General features: G+C 37.5%; 1 protein-coding gene across 1 annotated transcript in view; it reads right to left on the reverse strand.

Moving 5' to 3' along the window:
- The window catches only part of ERCC6 (ERCC excision repair 6, chromatin remodeling factor), a 106,136-nt gene extending 79,961 nt beyond the window's left edge, over positions 1–26,175 (reverse strand). Inside the window, 5 exon segments of the mRNA XM_043988972.1 lie at positions 852–1,557; positions 12,201–12,309; positions 14,892–15,012; positions 23,320–23,758; positions 26,117–26,175. Coding sequence (XP_043844907.1) covers positions 852–1,557; positions 12,201–12,309; positions 14,892–15,012; positions 23,320–23,744 — 1,361 coding nt within the window. The 5' untranslated portion in view covers positions 23,745–23,758; positions 26,117–26,175.
- Between the last annotated feature and the right edge of the window lie 254 nt (positions 26,176–26,429).

Below are 26,429 nucleotides of genomic sequence, written 5' to 3' on the forward strand. Positions count from 1 at the left end.
AATGTAATAGTCATTTTGCTTTCTCCTTCCTTGTTGTCACACTGTCAAATGTCATTCTATCAGAACAGTCCACCCCACAAAAGTCCACCAAAATAAAGTGGAGATGTTTTAGTATGCTACTCCTCTAACAACTAAATCAGAGGCTCAGACACTTTTTTATACATCCTACTTCTAAGATGTGTTCAGGAAAACTGATGTTGCCTGAAGTCTAACTTCCAAGTAATAATATACATAATAAAACTCCAACAATTTGAGAGGAAAGGAATGCAAGTATTATGACTCCCATTTTACAGATGAGGAAGTTAGGGCACAGATATTAAACAACTTGCTCATAATTATGTAGCTGGTAAATAACCAGTATCCAGGACACAACTCCAGATCTTCTAATTACAAAACCAGTACTCTACTACAGTAGATAATATTATTAGGTTAAGTAATATCCAGAGCTCTTAATTTTTCATAACCTTGAAGCACTCCATTTTCAAAAAGAGCAATACAAAAAGAAACAATTTGTATTATGAGGGAGTGTGATGTAATAGGTAGAGTGTTAGTTGAAGTCAGAAAGATCAGAATTCAAAAATCCTGCCTCTGATATTAACTTCCATAGCAATGGACAAAACACAACTTCACTCAGGCTGTTTCTTCATCTGTAAAATGGAGCAAATAATAGCTGTAAAAAACTACTCCAGAGTGTTGTTGTGAGGCTCAAATAATGTATATAGAGCACTCTACAAACTTTAAAATGCTATTAAAATGTCAGCGGTCATTACTGTTATTATTAAGGCAAAAATTGACTATACAACATCTTTTAGCCCCTAAATGACTCCTTCTAGCCCAACTTAATGACTAACCTTAACCGCTGTTTATAATAATCTTCATCTCCATCATCTCGGCATCTCTTGATTTTGCCATTTCTTCCTATGGGTTCTTCTTCTCCAGAACTGGGAAGATAGTCATCATCAACTTGCTCTGTTGGAATTTTATTCTGCTGCTTCCTGTGCTTAGATGACAACTCCAGCTTATGATCACGTCTATTTGTAGCACGGAGCGCCATTTCCTCCTCCTCCTCCTCCTCCTCTTCAGTGTAGAGAAGTTCATCATCAGGGATATACTCTGAATCTTCACTTTCATCTCCTTCATCATACTTTGGCTTCTTTTCCTTTAGAAATCCTACTTTACCCTGAAACTGAACAGCCCTCCTTTGGAGTTTCTTAATATGTTTTTTCAAACGTTTATCTGTTTTTAGCTGCTTCCCACTGGTCCTGTTCTTTTCTTTTTTATCTGAAGTTGGAACCACATTTGAGTCAACTGAAGTCTGAATTTTCTTCTTTTTTTTCTGTATGCACAGTTTCTTCCTTTCAAATGATAATTGTGCCTGATCTGCCAAATATTTTTCAAAGCCTGATGCTTCATTAAGCATTAATTTTCTAGGTTTTTTCTCTTGATTCTGAGGGATCTGTGTGCCAAAAGGGGTCATCTCGCCAGTCCGAATGAGCTCTTCCCATTCAGTTTCCTGAACTGGCATGAGCATACTCCCAAGAGATGATGGCCCAGGCTCTGAAAGATTAGAGAAAACTCATTTGTGCCTGGCATAAAATGTTCCATGTCTGAATATAAGTAACGGTCTTGGGATAAGACAGAAAATAAGTCAAACAAAATTCAAACAAATAAAAGTTATCATTTATGGCAAAAACCCAATACACTCCCCTCAAGCATTGATATTTTTCATACATTGTATACATATAAATATAGAGTAAAACTTCACTGGTGTTCTATATTTTATGTGCAACATTAAAATATCCCTATTCACAATGTCCAAATACTAAGTGTTACCTTAAATACTGGAAATAAAACCAGGGAAAAAACTGTTACCCTGAACTCTCCCTAAATACTATATCATATATCTCACCTCCCCCCCTACACACACACACTATTCCAATAATTATACTTTGATAAATGCCTATGAAATGACAAAATCATAAGTTCCTAAATCATATGAAGACCTTGTACAGAACTAGAACACTATATTAAAAAATCCATGTATCATATATTAAGAACAATGACATGCTAAAAATTGTCCAGAGAGCTAATGGGAAAGGTGAAGGAACTTGAAATAATGGCCTATGATTACTAGAAAAACAGGGACCTTACTGCTATCTTCAAAAGTGTGAAGGATTATCATGGTGGAGAGTCATTAGAGTTGTTCTATACAGTATTTAGGGCCAGAACAGAGAGAAAATGACAAAAATTAAAGGGAGAAAGAATTTAGCTCAACATATGAAATAATATTCTAAAAAATTAGATTTGTCCAAAAATGAAATGGCCTGCAATAGTGAAATACTGAGTTCAACATCACTGAAAAAGGTCAAACAAAAGCTGGATGACTAGTTCTCAGGCATCCTATTGAAGGGATTCATGTATCAGGCGGAAAGGCCCAGAGTTGGAAGTGACCTCAAGGGGCCATCTTGTCTAACCTGTACCTCCACGCGAACCCCCTCTACTTCTGTTTGAATAGCTCTAGTGACTGAAAATCTACTACCGCGGGCGGCTGCCCATTCCACTTTCAGAGAGCCCACCTTCTTAGAAAGTTTTTACTTACCTCAAACCTAAATTTGGCTCTTTGAAATGTTACCCATTATTCCTAATTCTGCTTTCTAAACCCAAGCAGAAGGTGACTCTTTCTTCCACTTGACACTCCCTGAAATGCCTGAAGACAGCTATCATGCCTTCACATCTTTCAGGGGAATATAACTATTTCCTTCAACCAATTCTTACATGGCATGACTTTGAGACCTTATACCATCCTAACTGCCCTCCCCTGGTCACTCATTAGATTAACAATGTCCTTTCCAAAATTCTAACACAGAGAATAAATACAACACTCCAGATATGGTCTAATCAGGGCAGAGTACAACAGGATTATTGTCTCTCTAGTTCTATATTCTATGCCTATCTTAATCCATATTAAATGTGCAGTCATTTCTCTGACAGTCAAAACAGACTGTAGATTCATATTACACTTGCAGTTCACTAAAACAATCCACTCTTTTTCAGACCAACTGGTGTCTACTTACGCCTGCCCAATCCCTCCCATCCTGTAACTGTGAGGCTGATTTTCTGAACCCATATATAAGACTTTATGTTAATTTTTTATTCATTTACATTTTATTCAGTTTAGCCTAATGGTCTAGCTAATCAACAACTTCTTGATTCCAACTCTGTCCAATATTTTAGCTGTCTCTCCCAACTTTGTATCATCTGTAATTATCTATGTTATCTATGCCTTTAAAATCAAAGTCATTGATAAAAATGATAGAACTAGGCTAAGCTCAGATCACTTGGGCACTCTAGATGACAGCTCATTCTAAGTCAATATCAAACAATTAATGACTAATCTTAAGGTCTAACCTTTCAATCAGTTCCAACAACAGAGTGATAACTGTTGTCCTTAAAGAGAGCAATTTCTGTCTGGAAGCTAGCCTGAAAGGTGCTCAGAAACAAGTGAGAAATTAAGGGCAACCAGTAGGCAGCTCTTTCTAGGAATTTGGCTATTAAAGGGAAGAGAGCTGAAGGAGGAGATATGAGCATATTTGACGGTGACAGGGAAGGAGGAAGTAGAAGAAGATTGAAAATTAAGGATAGAGACAAAATGACTGAAGGGACAAACTGCTGAAGGAGATGGGATGGAGTTATAAGGGCTCTTTCATCCCTGAGATTGTAGCAAAGAAGAGAATGGGTGATAAGATGAAGTGATGTGAGTATGGAATTAGGGAGGAGAAAGAACTCCTGATAGATGACCTCAATTTTTTTAGTGAAATACAAAGCAAGGTCTTCTGATGAGAAGGTAGAGGGGAAGCGGATCAAAATAAGAACTGAGAAATCTATCTTCTGTGATCCATTAACATGGTTTCTTTCTATATTCCTTCTATCTCTCAATATAGCTTTAAAAAGCTTTTTTTGTTGTTGATCTCCTAGCTTTCCTCACTAGCCTTACCTCATCCTAAACTTCAGCATTTATGGTACTACTGTTTTTTTTTATTTTAATAAACATTTTTATTTATTTAAAGTTTTGAGTTCCAAATTCTATCCCTCCCTCCCTCTCCTCCCCACTCCCTAAGGTGGTAAAGAATCAGATATAGGTTATACATGTGTCATTATGTAAAACATTACCATATTAGTCATCTTGTAAAAGAAGACTTGAATAAAAGAAAAAAAATCAAAGAAAGAAAGTAAAAAATAGCATGCTTTAGTTTGTATTCAAACAACATCAATTCTTTCTTTGGGGATGGATAGTATGTTTCATCATTAGTCCTTTGGGATTGAGAATAGTTAAGTCATTCAGTTCTTCATAAAACAATATTGCTGTCTCTGTGCACAATATTCTCTCGGTTCTGCTCAATTCACTATACATCAGTTCATACAAGTCTTTCCAGGCCTTTCTGAAATCATCCTGCTTGTCATTTCTTAAAGCACAATAATACTACATTAGAATCATATGCCACAGCTTGTTTAACCATTCCCCAATTTATGGACATCACTTTGATTTCTTATGGTACTATTTTCACAGAGCTGTGTTGTGTTTTTATATTCACCCTGCCTTTGCTTCCATTTTCTAAACATGTCTTTAAAAAAATCTAAGGTTGGTAAGTTTCCTGAGCTGTCACATAAGTCATTTAGACAACTTCTTTGCTTCTTCACTGGAACTGTTTCCTTTATGTGAATTTCAGAATTTCATTTCAGCAAGCTTCCTCATCCCTGCTGAGCTGACTTCCCTTGCAGAATTCTGGCCATCATATCTTACCTATCCCTCTGGACCTTTTGAAAAGAGTTTTCCCAAAATCTAGTGTGCCTGTCAAACTATGCCTGCCTTTCTTCTTCTCTATGACAAAGAGGAAGAGAGATTAGTTATCCTCTCCCCAAAGTCATCATTTCTACCCCAGCCACCAGTTCCTTTGTTAGTGAGCAGGTCCACAACAGGATTTTTCCATGTGAGTTCCTCAATTTTTTGAAGAAGATTGCTTCCAATTATTTTTAAGGGAAATCAAGAAATTATCACTCTTCTTTTGGTAGAAGTGCTATAACAGATGTCAAGATCAGTAAAGTATCATTTCTTTCAGTCAAGTTTATGATCTAGTTCTGGAAATCTCATCATTTCCTCTTTACATCATGGTGGTCTAGTGTATATATCAAAAACAACATGGCTTTTGTTTTTGCATCCTTGACCCAAATCCTCTTCATATTTCCTTCCTCTGGTTCATCAATTTCCTCACATTGGTATATCTTCTAATATATGTTGCTCATTGCACAGGCACAAAAGCATACATATACCCCCTATACACACACACACACACCATTTTATTTTGCTTCTTTTGAATAAGGTATAGCCTTCTAGAGCCATATTTCAATCATTAGTCTCATCTCAGCATGTCTCAGGAATACCTGTGAAGTCAAATTTGCCTCTGTTTTTTATATACAACTTTCCGAAATTAGGACCAAGAGTGGTTCACAGTAAACACAGTGCCTGACATATTATAGGTACCCAAGAAATGCTTGTTGACTGACTAATAAGTATATTACAACTGATAATTATTTTAAGGGTGGTTTTTTGGTTTGGTTTTGTTTTGGTTTTGGTGAGGCAATTGGGGTTAATTGACTTGCCCAGGGTCACACAGCTAGTAAGTGTCAAGTGTCTGAGGCCGCATTTGAACTTAGGTCTTTCTGAATCCAGGGCCAGTGCTCTATCCACTGCGCCACCTAGCTGCCCCTTAAGGGTGGTTTTTTAAAAGGGAATTTGCTTGGAATAAAGAATCCTTATATTCAAATACCAAATTTGGGGGAAGATTTCCCCAGTGGCCTTAAGTCAATATTACCTAAATTCCTCCTTGAGGGAAATTAAGATAATACTTCCTAATGCATTACAAGATATAAATATGGCTTATTTAATATTTGAAAAATGTTTTGATGATATTAATTCATGGACAGAGTTTTCAAGTTTCTTCATAAAAACAAAACTCCACAGTGATATAGTCAAATTACAATTATTTCTTTATGGATATTCCAAATTTGTTAATTTGCTATTTTAAATACAGTTATAAAACATGGGACACTCTTAAAAAAACTATTCTTGTGTCAAGTCATGGACACTCAACTACCTAAGATGACTAAAAACCAGGTTTCTCTGTATTATCTTCCAAGTTCTTACCATTGAGTTTACTATAGAGACTAAAAACCTGTGGAACATATTTGCTATACTGGGAAACTATGTATACACACACATACATATATGCATTCCCATGCTAATCATTTTCTACTGATAATAGTATGTGCTATAATTTATCTTTAATATAAAGATCTTTACATAATCTAAATAGAACTGACATTATTCTTGTGACATTGCAGATATTTTATAGGTAGGAAAAATAAAGTTTGGAAAAGTCTCATAATATTACTAAATGTAGGAAAAGACCAAAGACATCAACTTCAAACACATCAATTGCAAATTTTGCTTAATCCACAATTTCTTGATGCAGTTTAATGAAATCAGCTCGCTACTACAGACTACAGGGGATTTAATAAACTTTTTTATAATTTATGTTTCCTTTCTAGTTTTCAAAAAGTAGTCTTACAAGTTTGATACCTGGGCAACATTATTGTCTGGTATATAGTATCTGTTAGTTTGTCCTCAAATTTCCAGCCCATTTTTTTTCAAGTCAATCTACCAATAAAGAAATAGTAATTGTCAGTCTTTAAGAGAACTGTACAGAAAATACGTGTTTTCATGAAAAGCATCCATTATTAAAATATGTTGACATTTATTTCTCAGAATTTCATGGTTGGAAGGGATCCCAAAGGTCATCTGATCTAATGCAAACCTAGACAGGAGATCTTTCTTCAAAATCATTCAAAAGTGGTCATCTAGAGGATCTACTACTTCCCAAACAACTGATTCAACTTTTGGGAAGAATTTTTTCTAACATCAAACCAAAATCTACTTCTCTGAAACTCCCATTCGCTGCTCCTTGGTTCTGTTTTCTAGAGCCAAGCATAAGTCTCATTAATTACTCTTTGATCTGAAGGGCCTTCAAATATCTGAACACAGTTCTCATCTCCCCCTCCCCACCAACAGCAAATTTCCTCTTCTCCAGGTTAAACAACCAAATGGTTAAACCAACTGGTTAATTGGTTAAACCAATTCCCTCAACCAATTATTTACAGCAATGTCTTCAATCCCCTTCCTCTCCTCTAGACATGCTTTAATTTACCAAATGTCTGTTCTAAAATGTGGTACTCAGATTGAATACAGTACTCCAATGTGATGCGGATTACAGCACACCTACCACCTCCCTTATTCTTTGTTGTTGTTGTTTATTTGTTTGTTTTTGCGGGGCAATGGGGGTTAAGTGACTTGCCCAGGGTCACACAGCTTGTAAGTGTCAAGTGTCTGAGGCCAGATTTGAACTCAGGTCCTCCTGAATCCAGGGCCAGTGCTCTATCCACTGCGCCACCTAGCTGCCCCGCCCCCCACCTCCCTTATTCTTAATACTAGGCCTCTCAATGCAGTCTAAGACGACACATTAAGTTTTGTCTGCCATGAGACACCATTGATTCATATCAAGATTATAGTACTCTAAAACCACTAGATCTTTTTCAAATGAAGTGCTATCTAACTATACCTCCTCCCTCCAGTCCTATGCTTGTGCAACAGATTTTATAAACTCAAGAGTAAGACTTTACAGTTATCCTTACTAAATTTCATCTTATTATATTCAGTCATAAGGTCATAGACCTAGAATTGGGAGGAACCTCAGAAGTCATTTAGTGAATCTCTTCAATTTACAGTTGAGGAATAGGAGGTGCAAAGAGGTTAAGTAATGTAATGATTGGAATGACGCCACCTACTGGAGACTTGCTGTGGAGAGCTCCACCATGAGGAAAATGCCTCAGAGGCATTGTGGCTTTTCCTTGGCGTCAGGAAATGACGCTTGCTCATGGGTGCTGTCTATCAAGTCTACCAGCCAATCAACTGGAGGAGCCTCCTATGGTCTGGGAGGAGACAGGAAGGAGGAAAGGGAGCCTGCGCAGAGAGCGCGGGCCTTTTTGGCTTCCGGACTTGATGGTGGTGGCGGCAGAGGACTTCACAGGAGATTTGAGGAAAGATAGGAATGCCAGACTGTTAGAATTCTGTTCTCAATCTTTTTCTTTCTATTTTCCAATAAACCCTTAAAAACCTAAACTCGTTTTATCAGTGATTTTTAGTCAGTTTCCCCCAAACTGGGGGAACACATTAGAATCCACATTTAGAATCTTAAATTACACAGTAATTTGTCCAAATAACAGCTGAAATTCAAATTCAGACTTTGATTCCAAATGCTTTCCCTCATCTCATACTGCCTCTTGACATCATTTTGGCCTGAAAAGATTTTTTTGGATTCTGTTAGTCAACTTATTAGCTATCCTCCTCAGCTTGGAATGATCTTCAAATGCCAGTGTGTCATCTTTGCCTTCATTCAAATAACTGACTAAAAAATGTTCATTACCACAGGGTCAAGGACAGATCTCTGGGGCACTCCACTAAGTATCTCCTTCTAAGCTGACACTAAACCATTAAAGTTACTACTTTTAGAAACTTTATAAAATACACTTTATCCTTGGCCAAGAATCAATCATGCCTATACTTTGAGTCACAGTCCAGAAACCTAAATTCCTATTTTTAGATACTATATAATTAACCATTTGTTCCTTTCCAAAATCTACCTATTTCTTCTGTAATCTAAATTGCCTCTACTTTCTAAGATTTTCAGTTTCTTGTCCAGGACTTCATAAGCACTAACAACTCCTTTGAAATTTTTGAGATCATTTTCAAAATTTAATTTAAATTGAATAACCAAAATGTATCCTTCCAGGTGAGGCAGATTGATGATGAAAGTTTATTTTTCCTCTTTCTAGAATATGTAATTAAGACCACCTTTCTTTCCCCCTTCAAAACTCTCTAACGTCTGATCTAGCATGGATCTCCAAGAAATAATTTGAGAGTCGCTGGTATTCAATTCAAAAATTTGAGCCATTTTGGTCTAAGAAAATTACAAACCATTGAAAAAAAAATCACCTCCTTTTTTTCACCTACTTCATAATTTAAGCAAAAATTTATTAAATGCAGACCAAACAACTCTAACTAGGAAGAGCTTTTGTCAAAAGGGATTCTACATCACCTAATAAAAACAGAATGAAAAACAGTAGTAGCTGCACTACATATGCTTAAAACCAGAATGTTCAGAATCATGTGGGACTTACAGGCTAAACTAGAGACTCAAGTTCATCCCTGTTCTTGAGGCCAGGGAACATAATCATTTTTAATCACTTTTCCTAAACTTCAAGCCAGGTTCTCTGGGAATCTTAGCCTTCTCTTGGGGTCTTTATGATCAGAAATGATCTTAATCCATTGCTGCTTTAGCTACTACTGGAGCCTTCACTCCAACTAGAGTCAATTGAGACCTAAGCAATAGCCAGTTGGCCTCTATACATCTTTAGATACTTGGATGCACATATAATCTTATTAATATGGATATTCCTTTCACCATTGCAGAGTCAAAGGAGGTAAGTTCTTATGAAACTTACCAGCAATATGACCATGAGCTACTTAATCTCCCTAGACATCAAGTTTCATCAACTCTAAATGAAGATGTTGGACTGGATGGTCTCTGAATTCACTTCTAGCTCACTGTCTAGGACCGCCACAAAAATCCTCCACTGAGAATTCCCCATGAACACTACAGGTTCCTTAAATAGGTTTTCCATTGCTTGCTGTTCTACTACAGCCTTCTCAGCCTGGAGGACGCCGTTACCACCACGCTCTTAGAGGGCAGCCTTCTCAAGCTGGAAGATTCATCTGCTTCTGCAGCCCCTTCTTTGGATTGACTGGCCAGTTCCTCCTGGAACTTCTATGTTAAGGAAACGCATTAGGCAGCCATGTTCATGCTTTCATTCCTCTATCCCCCAACCTCTGTGTACCTCATTCAGCTACCTAAGACTTATATCTACCCTTTGAGCAAGGCTGCAGTCTACACTGGTGGAACTAATACCTCAGGAATATCCTAAGATGAAAAACAGCAGATATTTCTCATACAGACTATCTCACATCTCCATTTTTAATATAATTCAAGGCCCTAATTATGATCCTAAACTCAGATTTTAGTCACTACCAATTCCAAACTAAACCACCATAAAATGTTTATGATAAAATGAACTTTTAAAATATCACATTTTGGAACCTTATTGATCAGACACAAACAGGTGATTTTTAGAATCACAAAGTATATCAAAACAAAAGCAAGCACAGGAAAGGATCCTTACAGAGTGATTTCTCAAGCTTTAAAGATCATAGTTAATAAATGTTTTTCTAGGGGCAGCTGGGTAGCACAGTGGATAGAGCACCGGCCCTGGAATCAGGAGTACCTGAGTTCAAATCTAGCCTCAGACACTTGACACTTACTAGTTGTGTGACCCTGGGCAAGTCACTTAACCCCAATTGTCTCACCCCTCCAAAATAAATTTTTTTAAAGTTTTTCTATCTACCAAACCAACTCTTCACTTTAAAGTGTCATTTGAAAACATCAACAATTATTCTTTTGTCAAACTATAGACTAAAAAACCATAAAAACAATTTCCTCTCAGAGATTTCAAATGCTGTGAATCATAAATTTCTACTTTAAATAGGAAAAGATAGTGGCTACTAAAAGCAAAGAAAGATTATTGCAAAGTTGTATAATTCCAGGATAAATATGGACTAATAATGATAAAACATAAAATAAGATTAAAGTACAATTTATATGTAGTTACACACTTCTTTAATACAACTGGACTTTTGTTGAGTATGGCCTACTTCCCATAAAATCATGAGAGTATTCTGAGTACAGTTGATGATGCTATACTCACACAATACAATTCAATCAAGACATTAAGTCATCTTCATTAAACTATTTGTGAGAAGGTGTTAAGATTTCTATTTTATTAAGCATAATAGTGTATCCTCAGCCTCTAATGTACTAAGCAAGCATCTTATTTTCCCTCTTTAAAAAACGATGTAATTGGGGCAGCTAGGTGGCGCAGTGGATAGAGCACCGGCCCTGGAGTCAGGAGTACCTGAGTTCAAATCCAGCCTCAGACACTTAACACTTACTAGCTGTGTGACCCTGGGCAAGTCACTTAACCCCAATTGCCTCACTAAAAAAAACAAACAAAAAAAAAAAAGATGTAATTTAATAGACATATGTGGCTTTGCAGGTTTGGAGAATTTCTCTAAATTTATTTTGACAACAGGATTTTCACCAAAGCTCCGTTTTTTGGTTTTGTTTTGTTTTTTCAAGTCTAGCTTCCCTTACAGCAAACTGCTTCTGCTTTAGATATTCCCCCTCTTCTTGTCCTTCTCTGGAAATTACTGAAAGTATCTGTTCCATGTCTACACATCAGAGGCTTCCCTTAATCAATTGTTGGTGCCTCCCTTTCCTAAGCATCAGAAAAGGAAAACACAGCATGGTACAGTGTGAAAGGGAGTTTGATTGAGACTCCGAGTACTTTACCGTGTGACCCTAGCAAACAAACTGATATGCCTCCCTGGGACCCTGCATCTTCATCTATAAAGGAAGGGGGTTGGACCAGAAGATCTCTAACATCCTTCCCAGCATAAAATCTATGAATTTATGATCCAGCTGTCCAAGGATTAGACTAGTCATGTTTCTCAAAGACATATCTGAACAAACCCCTCCAATGTTCCCTATAAAACCCAAGGTGCATCATCAAGTTGCACAGGAGATAAGAGAGGCTTCAGAAACTTTGGCATAGCCTGGATTCGCCTAGTCCAAGGGGTGGCTTCTCATGAGACAATCATCAAACTACATTAGACTCAAGGCACAACAAAAGTTCTCTTCTCACTGGAGAACAAAGTAGCCAAGGATCAGGTACATTCTTTCCCTGGAGCCCTCCTCCTTTGTCTCTGTTCTCCTGTGCTCTTAAGTGTCTATATTATGACTTAAGGTTTTACTAGCCCACCTCCTGGAAACTTCCTCAAATCTCAAGATAACTAATAAGAAAAACTGTATTACTCAATCGTACTGGCAAAACCCCCAATTGTGCTGCTCAATTATCCTCATTATCCTTCCATGACAAATGCAGGAGACAAAAGAAAGAGATTTCTGTTCTCTCACCTTCATCCTCTTCTAAATCCACAAGACTTGCTTCAATATCTCTCTCTGTTCCACCAAGGATGGCTTGAAGACGTTTTTGTTTGGCTGTAATCTTCTTTAGTTGTTTTTCCTTGAATAACAAATATCCAATTTAGAAAAAGTACCAGGGAAATTTCTTTCTCTTAAATTCAAAAGGTTAGTATTAATATCTCTAAAACTTTAAAACCTAAGTCAAAGTGAAAAAGAAGAACCTAATGCACATCCTTTTCAACCTCAGATTAGCAGTAATTATCTTATTAACTACTGATATTCAAAATACTTTTATGCAATCCTATCACTCCCATGCTATAATCATCAAATTGATGTGTAAAATACAGCGATATGAAGCTTCAGCAAGCTTGGTACAGAGTAGGCTTGAAAACTGCATTTTCACATTGCCAGCCTCTATTTCTCAAGTATAATTTCCACACTTAATCCAAGACAGTGGCTTGACAATTAAATGATTAATATAATGAAATGTACAATTGTAATCCAACAACAGAGTATTTATATGACATACAAGCATAGCTTGCTACATAAAAGAATGCAAAATTTTTTACTTAAAGCTATGCACACTTCCCTATCAGCAAAAGCTGATTATATAAGGTTCTGTATACATCTACTCAGCTGGAACTGACAATTATTAAGTTTTACTTTATTTCCCTATTAAGTTGAGTAAATAAACCTTTCTGAGTGATTTTTACTAAAACAGGGAAGATATGCTATAGAAACATAAATGTTCAAGCTGAAAATGGTTAGCTAACTTTGATTATCTATTATACCTATTTCTACTTGTATTTTTCTCAGATTTTGAGGGAAAAAATTAAGAAATACATTTTTTTCTACATAATATTCCACCCCTTCCACTAAAATCCTATTCTAAAGATTCATGCAGAGGTGGTCCTAGGTTTTTCAAAGACTATGCCACTGAAGACCAAGCTTGGAGAGGTCCTACCAACATAGAGATAATTCAAGTACAGAACTGACTACAAGACCTCATGGAGATTATCTGGGGACCAAAAGACTCATCAACAAGCTGGCCTAGTAAATGATGAATCTTTTGGCATACACAAAAATCATTTAAAAAAGGGATAAGATCAGCCCTAGTGGATGGAGTACTCATGCCAACATAACCAATCCTTGAAGTACTAAAGTACAGTCTTCTCCCTAACATCTCCCTTTTTACCCCATCTTTCCATTTACTTTCCCATAGACTGAGAATACAAGGCTATTGCCCCACAATGTACCTCCAACCCTGTAAAGAGCTAACAAAGGCAAAGAGCTAGGGATGAAATAATCTGTTGGCTCTCCCAACCCTGAACCTTTGGGATATAAGCTTCAATCAAACTTGGAAAAAAAGGCAATCCTCAGTCTAATTACTACCCTTCAGTCACTTAGAATTTTCCTCTCTAGATTTCTCTCATATTACTCTCTAGATTACTTCCTCCTCTCTCCCTCATTTCAAGAAGCCTCAATCAGTTTTGTATTCTAAACAGAGAAATTGTTGAAAGAAATCACTGTTCTTAAGTGGAGGTGAGAATTTTAAAGACTGAAAAAGGTTTCTAAGAATGGCAAGTAGCTCCAGGTCAATGTGCCTGGAAAACTCCCCCCTCTCATTTCAGCACAGAAATGGTGGTAAATTATGCCAGTAAAGAGAGGATATAAAAATTTCATAATACTGGTATACTATCTGTCACCCAAAGAAATGATTGGTTCAGGGGCCACCACTGTAAATCAAAAGAAAGCTGGATGAGTAATGGAAACTCAGAGACATATTAATAAGGACAGTTCTAAATAAAAGAAAGTAGGCAGGCAGGTAAGTGATGCTAGGTCTATGTTTGTACTGACAGAACAAAAATAAAATCTTAGATGAATCTAATTCACTAATAATAAACCTGCTTTGAGAACACTGATGTCTGTCAGCTTCTTTTAGTGTACAGAAAGAACTGAAATGACAAAAAGGCTTAGGTCCAAATGCTGCAGTGAATTTTTATGAAGATACAGCTAAAACCTAAAAGTGCTTCAGATCACATGAATTAATCAGTAAGTATTAATTAAGCACTTGCTATGTACCAGATGCTGTGCCAGACATTGGAGATACAAAAAGTCTAACATGGGGGAAGACAAACAAATAAATATATAATTAGACACAAAAGACAAAGAAGGCAATGAGGGAAGCGGAAGAAGCTATGGCAGCTAGGGGATCAGAAAAGGCTTCATGTAGAAGGTAGAGTTTCCATTAAGTCTTGAAGGAAACTAGGAATGCTACGGCTCACACACAAGGCAAGGAGACAGGAGGACATAAGAGAGCAGGAAACAAAAGTGTATTTTCATTGTATTGAATGTAGGAGGTCTTTGAATGTGAAAGATGGGTGAGTCAAGAGTTTAAAAAAAAAAGTAAGTGGATAAAATCAGGATATTCATCCCATATAAACCCCAAGCTGATATTAAGAAAACTCAATGAAGAAATGTCTGTGTTTCTATGTTCAACATATTATTGCAAAGTTATGGATGAGACAGGTAAAACATCAGAACTTTAAAAAATTAAGCAAACTACAAACTGACTTCCTTTGAAATATGTATATACTTTGCACAATGCTCCATAAATGGGCAAATCACTCAACATGCCATTTTTTTAACATTAGAAAACACTGAAGACTTTTCTCCAATCACCTTGTTACATTTCTGTCTCTTTACAGAATCTAGTTTCCTGTTGATGTCTTTGTTGTTGACAGCTTGAGGACTAAGATGATCAATAATTGTATTAATTTGCTTTAGAGATGTTGTACATGACCTGAAAAATAAATAAGAAAAAATTATTTTCTACTTTACTGCAGGTATTTTTCAATTTTAATAGAAAGATGCCAAGAACCAATAATATTCTATACCATATTAAGGAAATATAAAATGAATAATAAACTAGAATTCTTCCTGTTAGCTACAAAAGTAATTTAAAGAATCACAGGAGGTCCGAACCTGATAATTTTCATTTCCATGGCTATTTCAAATTCAGCACCTATCAAAAAACCATTGTTATTACCATTCGTAAGCCATATAAAAGGAATGTGTCCATTAATACTACAGAAAGCAAGCATAAGTTTTAAATACCCATCATGGAAGACTACCAAATTTAGAAATTTTCTCTGAATTTTTAAATAACTATCAGCAACAAAAGATTTTTTTTAATTTTTCCTCCACCCAAAACAACTATCATAGTATTGCTTCTGGTTATTATGTGGCACAAAAGAGGCAGCATGGTTCAGCAAAAGGTGTTAAACTCACTTGTAGCCCAAAGCATATATATTTAAAATCTAATTGAGAAATGCTAAATGAAATAAATAAAAATACAACAGAATGTAGATAATGTTAATTTGTGGTTTTCTAAGTCAACATGCTGCCCAAGGGCCTTTTCTATTTGAGTTTGACACTACCGGTGCAGTGGATAGAGTGCTGCACTTGTTGAAAGAATGACTAAAATCAAATCCCACCTCTAAATTTTTACTGTGTGACCACAAGCAAGTCACTTTACACTCTCAGCCTCAGATAACTCCCTAATCCTTACCTAGTAAGTGACACATGGGCCTTGTACTGGTGGAAGGAATTCTCTTACCAGGGAAATCACAGAACTCTGACATTGTTCATCTAGAACATCTGAATAAAAACAGGCTTGAATTTGACCTTCAATTTTACTAATTCCCCAAATTTTTGTTATTCCACCTTGAGAAGAGAAATTCATTGCCCAGTGTATGACAAATGACCATCTAATATTATTTCTAAAATAAGTGGAAATAACATTTCAATTTTTATGGTACAGATTCATGTAATGTGCTATGTCTGTATCCTTGTTAAATATTTGTGATGGACTTGTTAAAAAGCTATTAGCTCTTCTTAGACTCAGAATCTAAGTAGCAGAAAGAACCTTTTAAGTTCATCCACTACAATGCCTACTTTAACATTTCCGATAAGTAATCAGCCAGCCTCTAAATATTCAGTGAATGACCAATAAATGCTTGACAACTTACCAGCCTCAATATCATGTAGGGAGCGGTTCATTTCATTTTTGTTGTGAAACTTTTCCTTTCTGTTACACAGAAACTTTAAAACAACTATAATGTCTCCCTAAGATCTAGCCATTTCAAGCTAATTACCCCCAATTCATTCAGCTATTCCTCAGATGAAAGAAATCTACCACTTTGGTGGCTTTCTTCTGGACATGTCAATATTTCTGCATTTAGAAGAAAAGGAAAATATTTGAGGGCCTGGCAACAGAAGAGTGAGTCCACCCAGAGTTGAGCCAGAAAGAACCAGCAGCCCAGGGACAACCAGAAGCAGCAGAAAGTAGGACTCAGCAATATTAGAGAAAGGAGGTGCCAAGGCAGGAGGGCCTTCAGTCCTACAAGGATCTCTGAGCAGAAAACCGGAACTAATACCACCAGTTGTGCCCATTTCCTCAAAGAATGAGACAAACTGGAAGAATACTCTGCTCTTTTCCCAGCTACTAGGACACCATCACCAGACACAATGATACCTTCTGCTGCTTCTTTACCCAATTGTTTCCAGGAATCTGAATTCTGTCTCAATTATAAACTGGCCAGGAATTAACTATATAGATATACGTGTATGTGTGTGTATGTATGTATGTATGCATGTACACACATACAATATAAATTAAATCAGAGAACCAAAGTCTGTATAAATGTTGGGAACTTTCCTAACTGATGGCTCAAAATGATTGTGATTATACCCCTAACTTTTTGTAGACTAGAAATTTCTAATCTTAAAGCAGCAGAGGAGGAACCACATGGACCTTAGGGGCCCTAACCTTTAAAAAAGCTAATCATTACAGCAGGGTATTAAAATATGTGAACTGATTACACAAAATATGAACCTGGAATCCTCTTTTAAAAAACAAGATAATCAAGCTTTGGAAATGTTTCTCATGCTTCACTTTCTCTAGAAATCTTAGCTACAAATTACCTTAGTACCTTGGGATAGAATTCATCTAGGTCAGGAGACTTAAACCCACTTAGAACAGCTGGGTGGTCTCTTACCTCCTCACCTATGTTCAGTTTTATTTCCTTTTTAATAGGTTTGTTCTACATTTTCCAGTCTAAATATCTGCATCTTAGCATAAGAGATAAAATAATTAAGAGTCACTGGACTCAATTATTTATCCTATTAACAATATACCGGGGCAGCTAGATGGAGCAGTGGATAGAGCACCGGCCCTGGAGTCAGGAGGACCTGAGTTCAAATTCGGCCTCAGACACTTAACACTTACTAGCTGTGTGACCCTGGGCAAGTCACTTAACCCCAATTGCCTCACTAAAAAACAAAAACAAAAACAAAAAAACAATATACCATCTGCCCCAAGGAATAGGTCTCATCCCTTCCCTGTTCTTTTTTCAAGGGAATCCAAAATAGACATTTGTTATGGTGTTTAACATTTTCTTATGAGCTTTAGTTCATCCTGCTCATTGACTTTCCTAATATAAGCCTAAGAAATTCTTCTGCATTATCACTGGTTCCATGTTCACACTTCCATCATTTGTAAATGTCCTTTTTAAATACAAGCTCAGGGGGGTGGCTAGATAGCACAGTGGATAGAGCACTGGCCCTGGATTCAGGAGTACCTGAGTTCAAATCCAGCCTCAGACGCTTGACACTTACTAGCTGTGTGACCTTGGGCAAGTCACTTGACCCCCACTGCCCCGCAAAAGAAAATTTAATAAAATAAATAAATAAAAGCTCAGAGAGTTTCCTGTACAAAGACTCTTTAAATGTCTATATAATGTAAATTATTTGTGAAAGTACAATCAGAATTTCATTTTTGAGAATCTCTCCTATTTTATTTGATCCTCCTAACAACTTACCTATTATTGTTCTGATTTTACAGATAAGGAAACTGAGGCTAAGACCTTAAATGAACTGCCCAGGATCCCAAAGGTAAGAAGTTGCTGAGGAAAGATTCAAATTCAGATCTTAACACTAAACATTATTCCACAATTCATATCCTTTATTATTCCACAATACTCTGTGCCCCACCTGCCCACTTAAATCTTCATTAACAAGTCAAGTCTTTATGACAAAAATGTAAATGAGGGCTATTAAGAGTTGAATAAAATGAGAGTTCTTGGGTAAGGGGACAGGACAGCTAGCTAAAAGATTACAGCGAACCTTTTGCTGCAACTGGTTGCAGCTGGCACTGATTGGCAAATCTATTGCTCATATGCTGTTCTGGGTCACAGTTCCAGGGCAGAGACAAGTGCTTCTGGTTGAGAAGGGAGCAGAGGCCCTGGTCACAGTTCCAAGGCAAAGAGAAGTCCTGGCACTTGTGCTTGCAGGAGAGCAGGGGGCCTTCCTAGGTAAAAACCAAAGCACAGAACAAGTGAACAGTGACCACACTTCTCCCTGGATCACACCACCCTGAAAGCTTTAAAAACTAGCACCCCCAGAACTAGCTCTGAAAACAGCAACATGAAAAAGCCTGAAACTTTGGACAATGTCTCCACTCGCAGCAGAACCCAACTTTAACAGATAGTTAAAAGTCAAGAAATAGGCTGGGTGGGGCAGCTAGGTGGCACAGTGGATAGAGTGCTGGCCCTGGAGTCAGGAGGACCTGAGTTCAAATCCAGCCTCAGACACTTAACACTTACTAGCTGTGCAACCCTGGGCAAGTCACTTAACCCCAAATGCCTCACTAAAAAAAAAAAAAAAGAAAGAAAGAAATAGGCTGGGAAAAAAAAACAGGCAAACAACAACAATAAAAACTTAAACATAAAAACCTTTATGATGACAGAAGACCAAAACAAACTGAAGAAAACAACAATGTAAAAATCCCTACAATCAAAGTCTCAAATAAAAATGCTAATTGAATACAAATCCAACAAGAATTCCTGGAAGAGTAAAAGAAAGAGATGAGAGTGGCAAAGGAAAAACTGGGAAAAGAAATGAGTGATGCGAAAAAGAAATTATGAAAAGAGAATTATCAAGTTGGTAAAAGAGGCAGGGACAGCTAGGTGGCACAGTGGATAGAGCACCAGCCCTGGATACAGGAGGATCTGAGTTCAAATCTGGCCTCAGACACTTAACACTTACTGGCTGTGTGACCCTGGGCGAGTCACTTAACCCCAATTGCCTCACCAAAAAAAAAAAAATTGTAAACTTAAGAACCATCAACAAAAACCAACATTCAATTAAACAAAGATAAGAGAAGGGGTCGGGGCAGTGACAAAAGGGAGGGCAGATTAAGGGAGGCAATGGTCAGAAGCAAAACAGATTTTTGAGGAGAGACAAGATTAAAAAAAAAGAAAATGATAAATAGAAGAAACTAGGATGGAGGAAAATACACAGTAATCATAACTTTAAATGTGAATGGGATAAGTGCACCTATAAAACAGAAATGGATAGCCAAATGAATTGGAAACCAAATTCAATAACACATTGTTTACAAGAGATGCACTTAAAACAGAAAGACTCACACATAGAGTTAAAATAAGGTGATGGAGCAGAATCTATTAAGCTTAGGCTAAAGTAAAAAGGACAGAGACAGCGATCATGATCTCAGACAAAGCAAAAGCAAAAATAGACCTAACCAAAAGAGTTAATCAGAAAAACTACATTTTGATAAAAGGTACTATAAACAACAAAGTAATATCAAAATTTTTTACACCAAGTTTCTCTGATAGACTTCTCAAATAAAAAAATGAAAGTTCTTGAAAGTCATCTCAAAGTTCAAAAATATGTGACTGCTCCATTAAAATGGAAAGGTTCTTTATCAAGAACACCTTGCCACCTAAGAACTCAGAGTATATATATATATATGGTAATAATTAGCAGAGGAGAGTAAATATTCTTTAATATTGAATTCTATGTTTTACCTGACTGCACATGCATAATCTATATCAAACTGCTTGCCTTCTCAAGAAGTAGGTTAGGGAAAGAAAAAAGGATAGTATTTGGAATCCAAAATTTTTAACAATGAATGTCAAAAACTGTTTTTACATGTAATTGGAAATATATATATAAATTTTCCAAAATATATATTGAATTCCTGTTGCCTTAAGGAGCATATGCATACATATACATACATTTTTGGGGGGAGGGAGAGGGGAGACTGAGTCTCCCTATCTCACCAAGGCTGGAAAAGCAGCAACAACACAGGGGACTGACCCCACTTTTGAACAGCAAAAAGCTTTGCAACTTAAGAGCACCCTGATTGAGGGGGGGAGGGGAACCTCATCATATTAAGGCCAGGCTTAGTACACACACGCCCTATCAGCTTTAGTCCTACTGTAGCTCAGAAGTCCTAATTCAGGCGATCCAACAACTTTAGTCACAGGTATGTGGCATCATGGCCAGCCAGGATTAAATGATTTGATTTATTTGAGGTGTAATTTTTAAAGCAATGAGGTTGATTTTTACAAGCGAATGATGAGCAACTCATTATTTTTTTTTTTCAGGGCAATGGGGGTTAAGTGACTTGCCCAGGGCCACACAGCTAGCAAGTTTCAAGTGTCTGAGGCCAGATTTGAACTCAGGTCCTCCTGAATCCAGGGCCGGTGCTCTATCCACTTCACCACCTAGCTGCCCCAACTTATTACTTTAAAACCACACCTAACATTAAACTTCAAGTTTTTTAAACATAATCTTGTTCAAAAGCTTAAAAACTTTTAATTTATGAAAGGGCTTCACAAAGACCTTGTATATTTTTAAATTTTAATGGCTTAGATTATATATGACAAAAAATTATACAAATCGTATTTAATAGTAATTGATTAAACTGCTGAACTATATATATGTGTGTGTGTATGTGTGTGTGTATGTACACACATACACATATATATATGTTTACATGTAATAAACTCTTTTTTTAAATTAATTTATTTATTTTAGTTTTCAACATTTGTTTAGATAAGATTTCCAATTTCAAATTTTTCTCCCTCCCCCCACCATGTAATATACTCTTATTTCAGAGCCCCTGACAAAATGGTCGTCATAAAATGAGAAAGTAAACAGTGTCCTTTACCCAGCAGAACTGAAATCCATATTTGCTATGAGATGAAAATTCAATTTGCTTTAAATGCTACTGACACCGAGAATGCTGGGCTAGAATAATGAGACTATTTCATATGATTAAACAAAAACCAGATACAGGTCAAACAAGTACTTGCAGTGAGGGATTCTTATAGTATTGACCCTATGCTTCATACATATATTATATACTGTAATAAAGTTCTTGGGTAGTTTTTAAACTTTTAAACTTTGATAACTTTCTTCAATAACCAAAGTAAATTTTATTATATCTCAAGAGAAGGAATTTTACTGCTGTACATATGGTCAATTGCCATCATGGCATTATTTCTAAAATACAGGCTTCAATTTTCATAATGCAGATTAACATTATCTGTTTGACATCTACACAACTTGGTGTGTTTATATCCTTTCTCAAGGTTTTCAAAAAGATATTCTGAAAGAGCAATTCCCTCTTAGGATAATAAGAGTCTAAATATTGGAAGTATTTTTGCTGAAATATATTTAAAATGGAAAATGTATAATCTTGAATATACTAAGCCTCTTGTGAACTAAAACACCCCAATAATGTGTCAGATTTTTTCTTGAGGTTTATGTGCCATAGTATTTCTAACTTTCCAATTCTATCCTATTTCTTATTCAGCTCAACCACTTAAAACAAAGAAATAGGCCATAACTTATAAAGTAATAGTACAAAATCTGTCCTAGAATCCACCCAGGGAATTAAAACCTAGTTCGATACTGCCAATTTCTACCAAAATAATAGGGCAGAGGGACCAAACCTCTACCTTGCCTTGTATGAGGTAGGGAAAAAAAAAAATCTGTCCCATTTTGAATTCTCCTTATGAGAATGGCTATGAGCTTAAGTAACTGTGGTGCAAAGACAGTCAAGCATTACAGGTTTTAGTCTTTTCTTGGCTTTACAACTAACTCACTATGAAATACTGGGCAACTATGAACTTTCGGGGCCTTAGGTCCCTCACCTTTAAAGTGAGAAGATCTGACTGTTCTTTAAGGTCCTTTCCTACTATAAAATTCAATGATTCTAATTCAATTAGTCAAGTCAGTCAACAAGCATTTATGAAGTGCTTACTATATGCTAGGCTCTGTGCTATGTGCTGGAGATACAAAGAAAAAAAAAATCCCTTCTCTCATGAAGTTCACAATCTAATAGGGGATACAATGCGCAAACAACTATGTACAAACGAGCTACCTTATAAGCACTTGTATAAACTTCTTAAAATTACTCACCTTCAATACAAAAAAATTAATAAATAATAATCAGTAAGTCACAGATTAAGTCAAAACAGCCCTGCAAGATCATACAGTGCCATCCCCTCAATTTCCAGAGTAGAAAATCAGGAGCAGTGAGGTTAAACAATTTCTTTACGCAAGGGCACCCAGACTAAGGGCAGAGTGAGAATTCCTGAGCTTGGCCCTGTAGCTCCGAATCCAGCAAGCTTTCCACTACACCATCTGATCTACCTGAAGACACAATGTACCAATATTCTCCTCAGCTTAAACTTTTGTAAAATGATTGGAAAGTACAAAGTGCTTTTCCTCCAATTAAAAAAAAAACCAACCGACAACAATGTAGATAAAAAGCTGAAAAGAGCCAAAGTAAAAAGGAAATGGCAAAGGATTACAGTGCTTAAGAGACAGTACAGAGCAATACAAAGAGGACTGCACCTGATTTCAGACAACGCAGTTTCAAATCCCTGCTCAGGTAAGTACTAAAGAATGACAAGTAGGGTTACATCTCTTCACTTACAAAACTGGACTCCTGACCCAAGACCCTTTCTACCACAGAGTCTATGATTTTAGGAACTGACCAATTTAACACAGAAAACGAATCTGCCAGTCAAATAAGGAGTTCAGCAGAAAATTAATCTGTCATCATCATAACCTGTTCAGGATAAAGTTCAATAAAACTTAAAAGTCAATGATAAATTCTACGTTAAATAGTACACAGTTAAATCTTCTCTAACTTCTGAAATGCTATGGCTTTTTAATTTTTTTTAGACCATTCTTAAACACAAACTCCAAGTCAAAGATTGTATTCACTTACCTGAGATCATCTAAAACTGAATGGTATTCTTTTTCTGCTTCAGCTATTTGAGCTGCCCTGTTAGCTTCATTAATTGCATTATCTACCTGTTGAAGCACTCCTTGCTCTAACACATCTTGGTCATATACATCAACTCCCAAACCTTTGAGTTCAACTGCCTGTGCACTGTGCTCCACAGACTGAATCTGCTGTCTGTTTATATGCAACAGGGGCTGTCCTTTCCTTGGGACTTCGAACATACCAACCACTGAAGAAGTGGATGGCCTATTATTACAAGCAGAAGAGGTGAAACTTTCTTCCATTTTATCAAGAGTTCCACCATTTTCCAGACTGAAGGCTGTTTCTTCAGCATTGCTGAAAAACTGGCTATTTGAATCATCTTTCTCTTGAGTTTGACTTGAGTGTTGAGTAGTCTCGTTTGGCATCCTCTGCAGAATATCTGAAGAAAAGAAATATGCAAGTTAAATCTTTGTTTCAGCAAAGCTTGAGTATCTTATTTTCCATATTACTGAAGGCAGAAACCAACTATTCAGAAAGGTCAAATAATAATTGTACAATTTACCATCATATAAAGTCAGAATAACACAGGTAATGCTGCTACCTAGTTTTGAAAGTTGGTCATCTAAAATACTAAGTTATGTTATGTTATGTTATAGTTTGTACTCTCAATAACAAAAGTTGTCCAGAAAGTAGTGGTCAATTTGAATCACTCAAATTAACATTTTCACTATGTGTTGTACCACAAAAAACATTCTAGATTTAAAATCAATATTTAAATTCAAAAAGGGAAAAAAGTCTAGTAGCATTCTAATACTAATACCCCCTCTGCTGATCATCCAATAAATCGATGGGAAACCAAGACAATATCCAGAAGAAATAACTACATATAAAAGCAGCAGCACAGAAGAGGATTCTGGGTTCTAGTCTTAACTCTTCCAATTACATGTTTGAACCTGGACAGGTTACTTAATTTAAATCTAAGGGTTTTTTAATCGGTTATAAAGGTCAAAAAAGATAATGTACATGAAAGCAGTTTGTAAGCTGTATTCTACAAACAAAAGAAATTACTAATCATTAGAATTTGAGAGTGGTCAATTTCAAGTGCTTTCAAAAACATCACTGCCAATTAACGCTGGGAATCTAATCAACAAAGATGCCTTAACATAAAATACAGACAAAAAGGTCTAACCCAATTGTCAGTCTGTGATTTCTATGAAACAGCAAAGTTCAGTAATGCAGCAATACTTTCTATCAAGTTCTCTTATATGTGGAAAATCATAAATTCATAAAATTATAGAACTGGAAGATTCTTGGAGATATATGGCCTAATCCCCTCACTTTACTGATGAGCGACCAGAATTATGTGTCATCAGTTGAGCCCAGACACATGAAAAGTATCCTACTTTTAATTTATACTAGCATTAACCTTCAATTAATAATACCACCTTCCATTTAAAAAGTCCTCAACAGTACATTATTTCATTTGACCCTGGCAACTAACTAGAAAATCTTGAGATTAATTGGTTTGAAGAGAAAGTCAACCACACCACAACTCTTACCCATATTTAAGGACTGGGTAAACAGTAAACTGGGAAGTTAATCTGTAAAAATTATACCTCTACTGTGTGACCTGAGCAAGTCACTTAACTTTCATTGCCCCCCCCCCCAAAAAAAAACCCAAAACAAAACAAAACAAAAAACCCTTCTATCCAAAATGCTATTTGATAGGTTTCGATCTTAATATGGCCAAGACAAGCTTCAAGACTCATGGGAAATTTTTTTTTTTTTAGAAAAAGAGAAGAAATAGAAAATTAGTTAGAAAAATACATTTGCAGAACATAAAGTCCTAAAAGGAAAAGCAACTGTAGGATAAGGGGCATGTCTGCATCTTGTCCCTGCAAAAGGGACATAGCAGGGGCTCTTAACAAAGTTCTGTAAACTTGTTTTTCAGACAGTCTGACCACTGTGCTTCAACAGAGCTGCTCTCCATTGCAAACTTATGCATTTTACTTTGTGCATTTAAAAACCTTACTCTGGGTGCATGGGCTTCAGCGGACGGACTGCCAGGGCATTCGTGGGATTTAAAACCTGGGTTAGACGAACGTAAATCTCCCACCAAGTCCGAAGTGCACCTTAACAAAGGCCGGCACCCCGTTAACCCAATAGTGACTCTGTATTAACCGAGTCTTACTTTATCCACCAACAAAACTCATCTGGTCAAAAATGTTCCCAGCCTCTAACTTGGGGCAAGCTATGGGGTAAGTTTGTTGTGGTTGTGGTTGGGGGCGGGGGGAGGGGTGGCAGGGGGAAGAAGGGACCCGGACCAGAGATTTCATCACTGTTGGGGTCTCCAGGGGGAAAGCGTCCCCCTCACCAATGCAGTTGTCCACTCGTCCGGACATTACAGGCTGAGAGAGGTGCCCGGAGCACCGCGGGGTTAGGGGACCGGCTCCGGGTCACACGGCCCGGAGGCGTCAGGGGCTGGCCTTGATCCCAGGGGTTGGGGCTCTCCGGCCCCGCCCCCTTCCCGACCCTCTCCCTCCTCCCGCGGGGTCGCCACAACTAGGGGTGAACATGACGGGCCGCGTCAGGGGCGGCGGGCCGGGAATCTTGCCCTCGGCGCGGAAACCTCGGACCCGGGCCCGGGGCCGCGGCGGACAAAGGTCTGCGGCAGGTCCGGGCTTCCCGGGGTCCTGCCCGGGCAAAGACGACATCCTGGCGGAGCCGCCCGGATAGCCCACACCTAAGGCGGCGCGGAGACGGGGAGGGAGCGAGAAGGGACCACGAGAACACTCACGGGAGCCCAGGAGACCCGGATGAAGGAGCTGGAGCGGCCGCCGCTGTCGTCGCTGCCACTCGTAGCTTTGCCTCAGGAAGAGGGCAGGACGCCGGCGGAGGGCTGCTGCGCATGCGTAGGGGGCGGTGGCAAGGAAGCGCATCAGACTCTGCTGACGACGCATGCGCGGCCGCATCTGGTAGCACCTGGCCATTTACTGACTCAATTTCACGTGGTTGTCTGACGAAGTCCATCAGGGTGTGGGACAACTAGAATAATAATAATGTGCCAAATGGAAAGGAGCGTTGGGCCAGGAGGCGGAAAAACCTGAATT

This window comes from Dromiciops gliroides, chromosome 2 (genome assembly GCF_019393635.1).
Source record: "Dromiciops gliroides isolate mDroGli1 chromosome 2, mDroGli1.pri, whole genome shotgun sequence".
Lineage (NCBI taxonomy): Eukaryota > Metazoa > Chordata > Mammalia > Microbiotheria > Microbiotheriidae > Dromiciops > Dromiciops gliroides.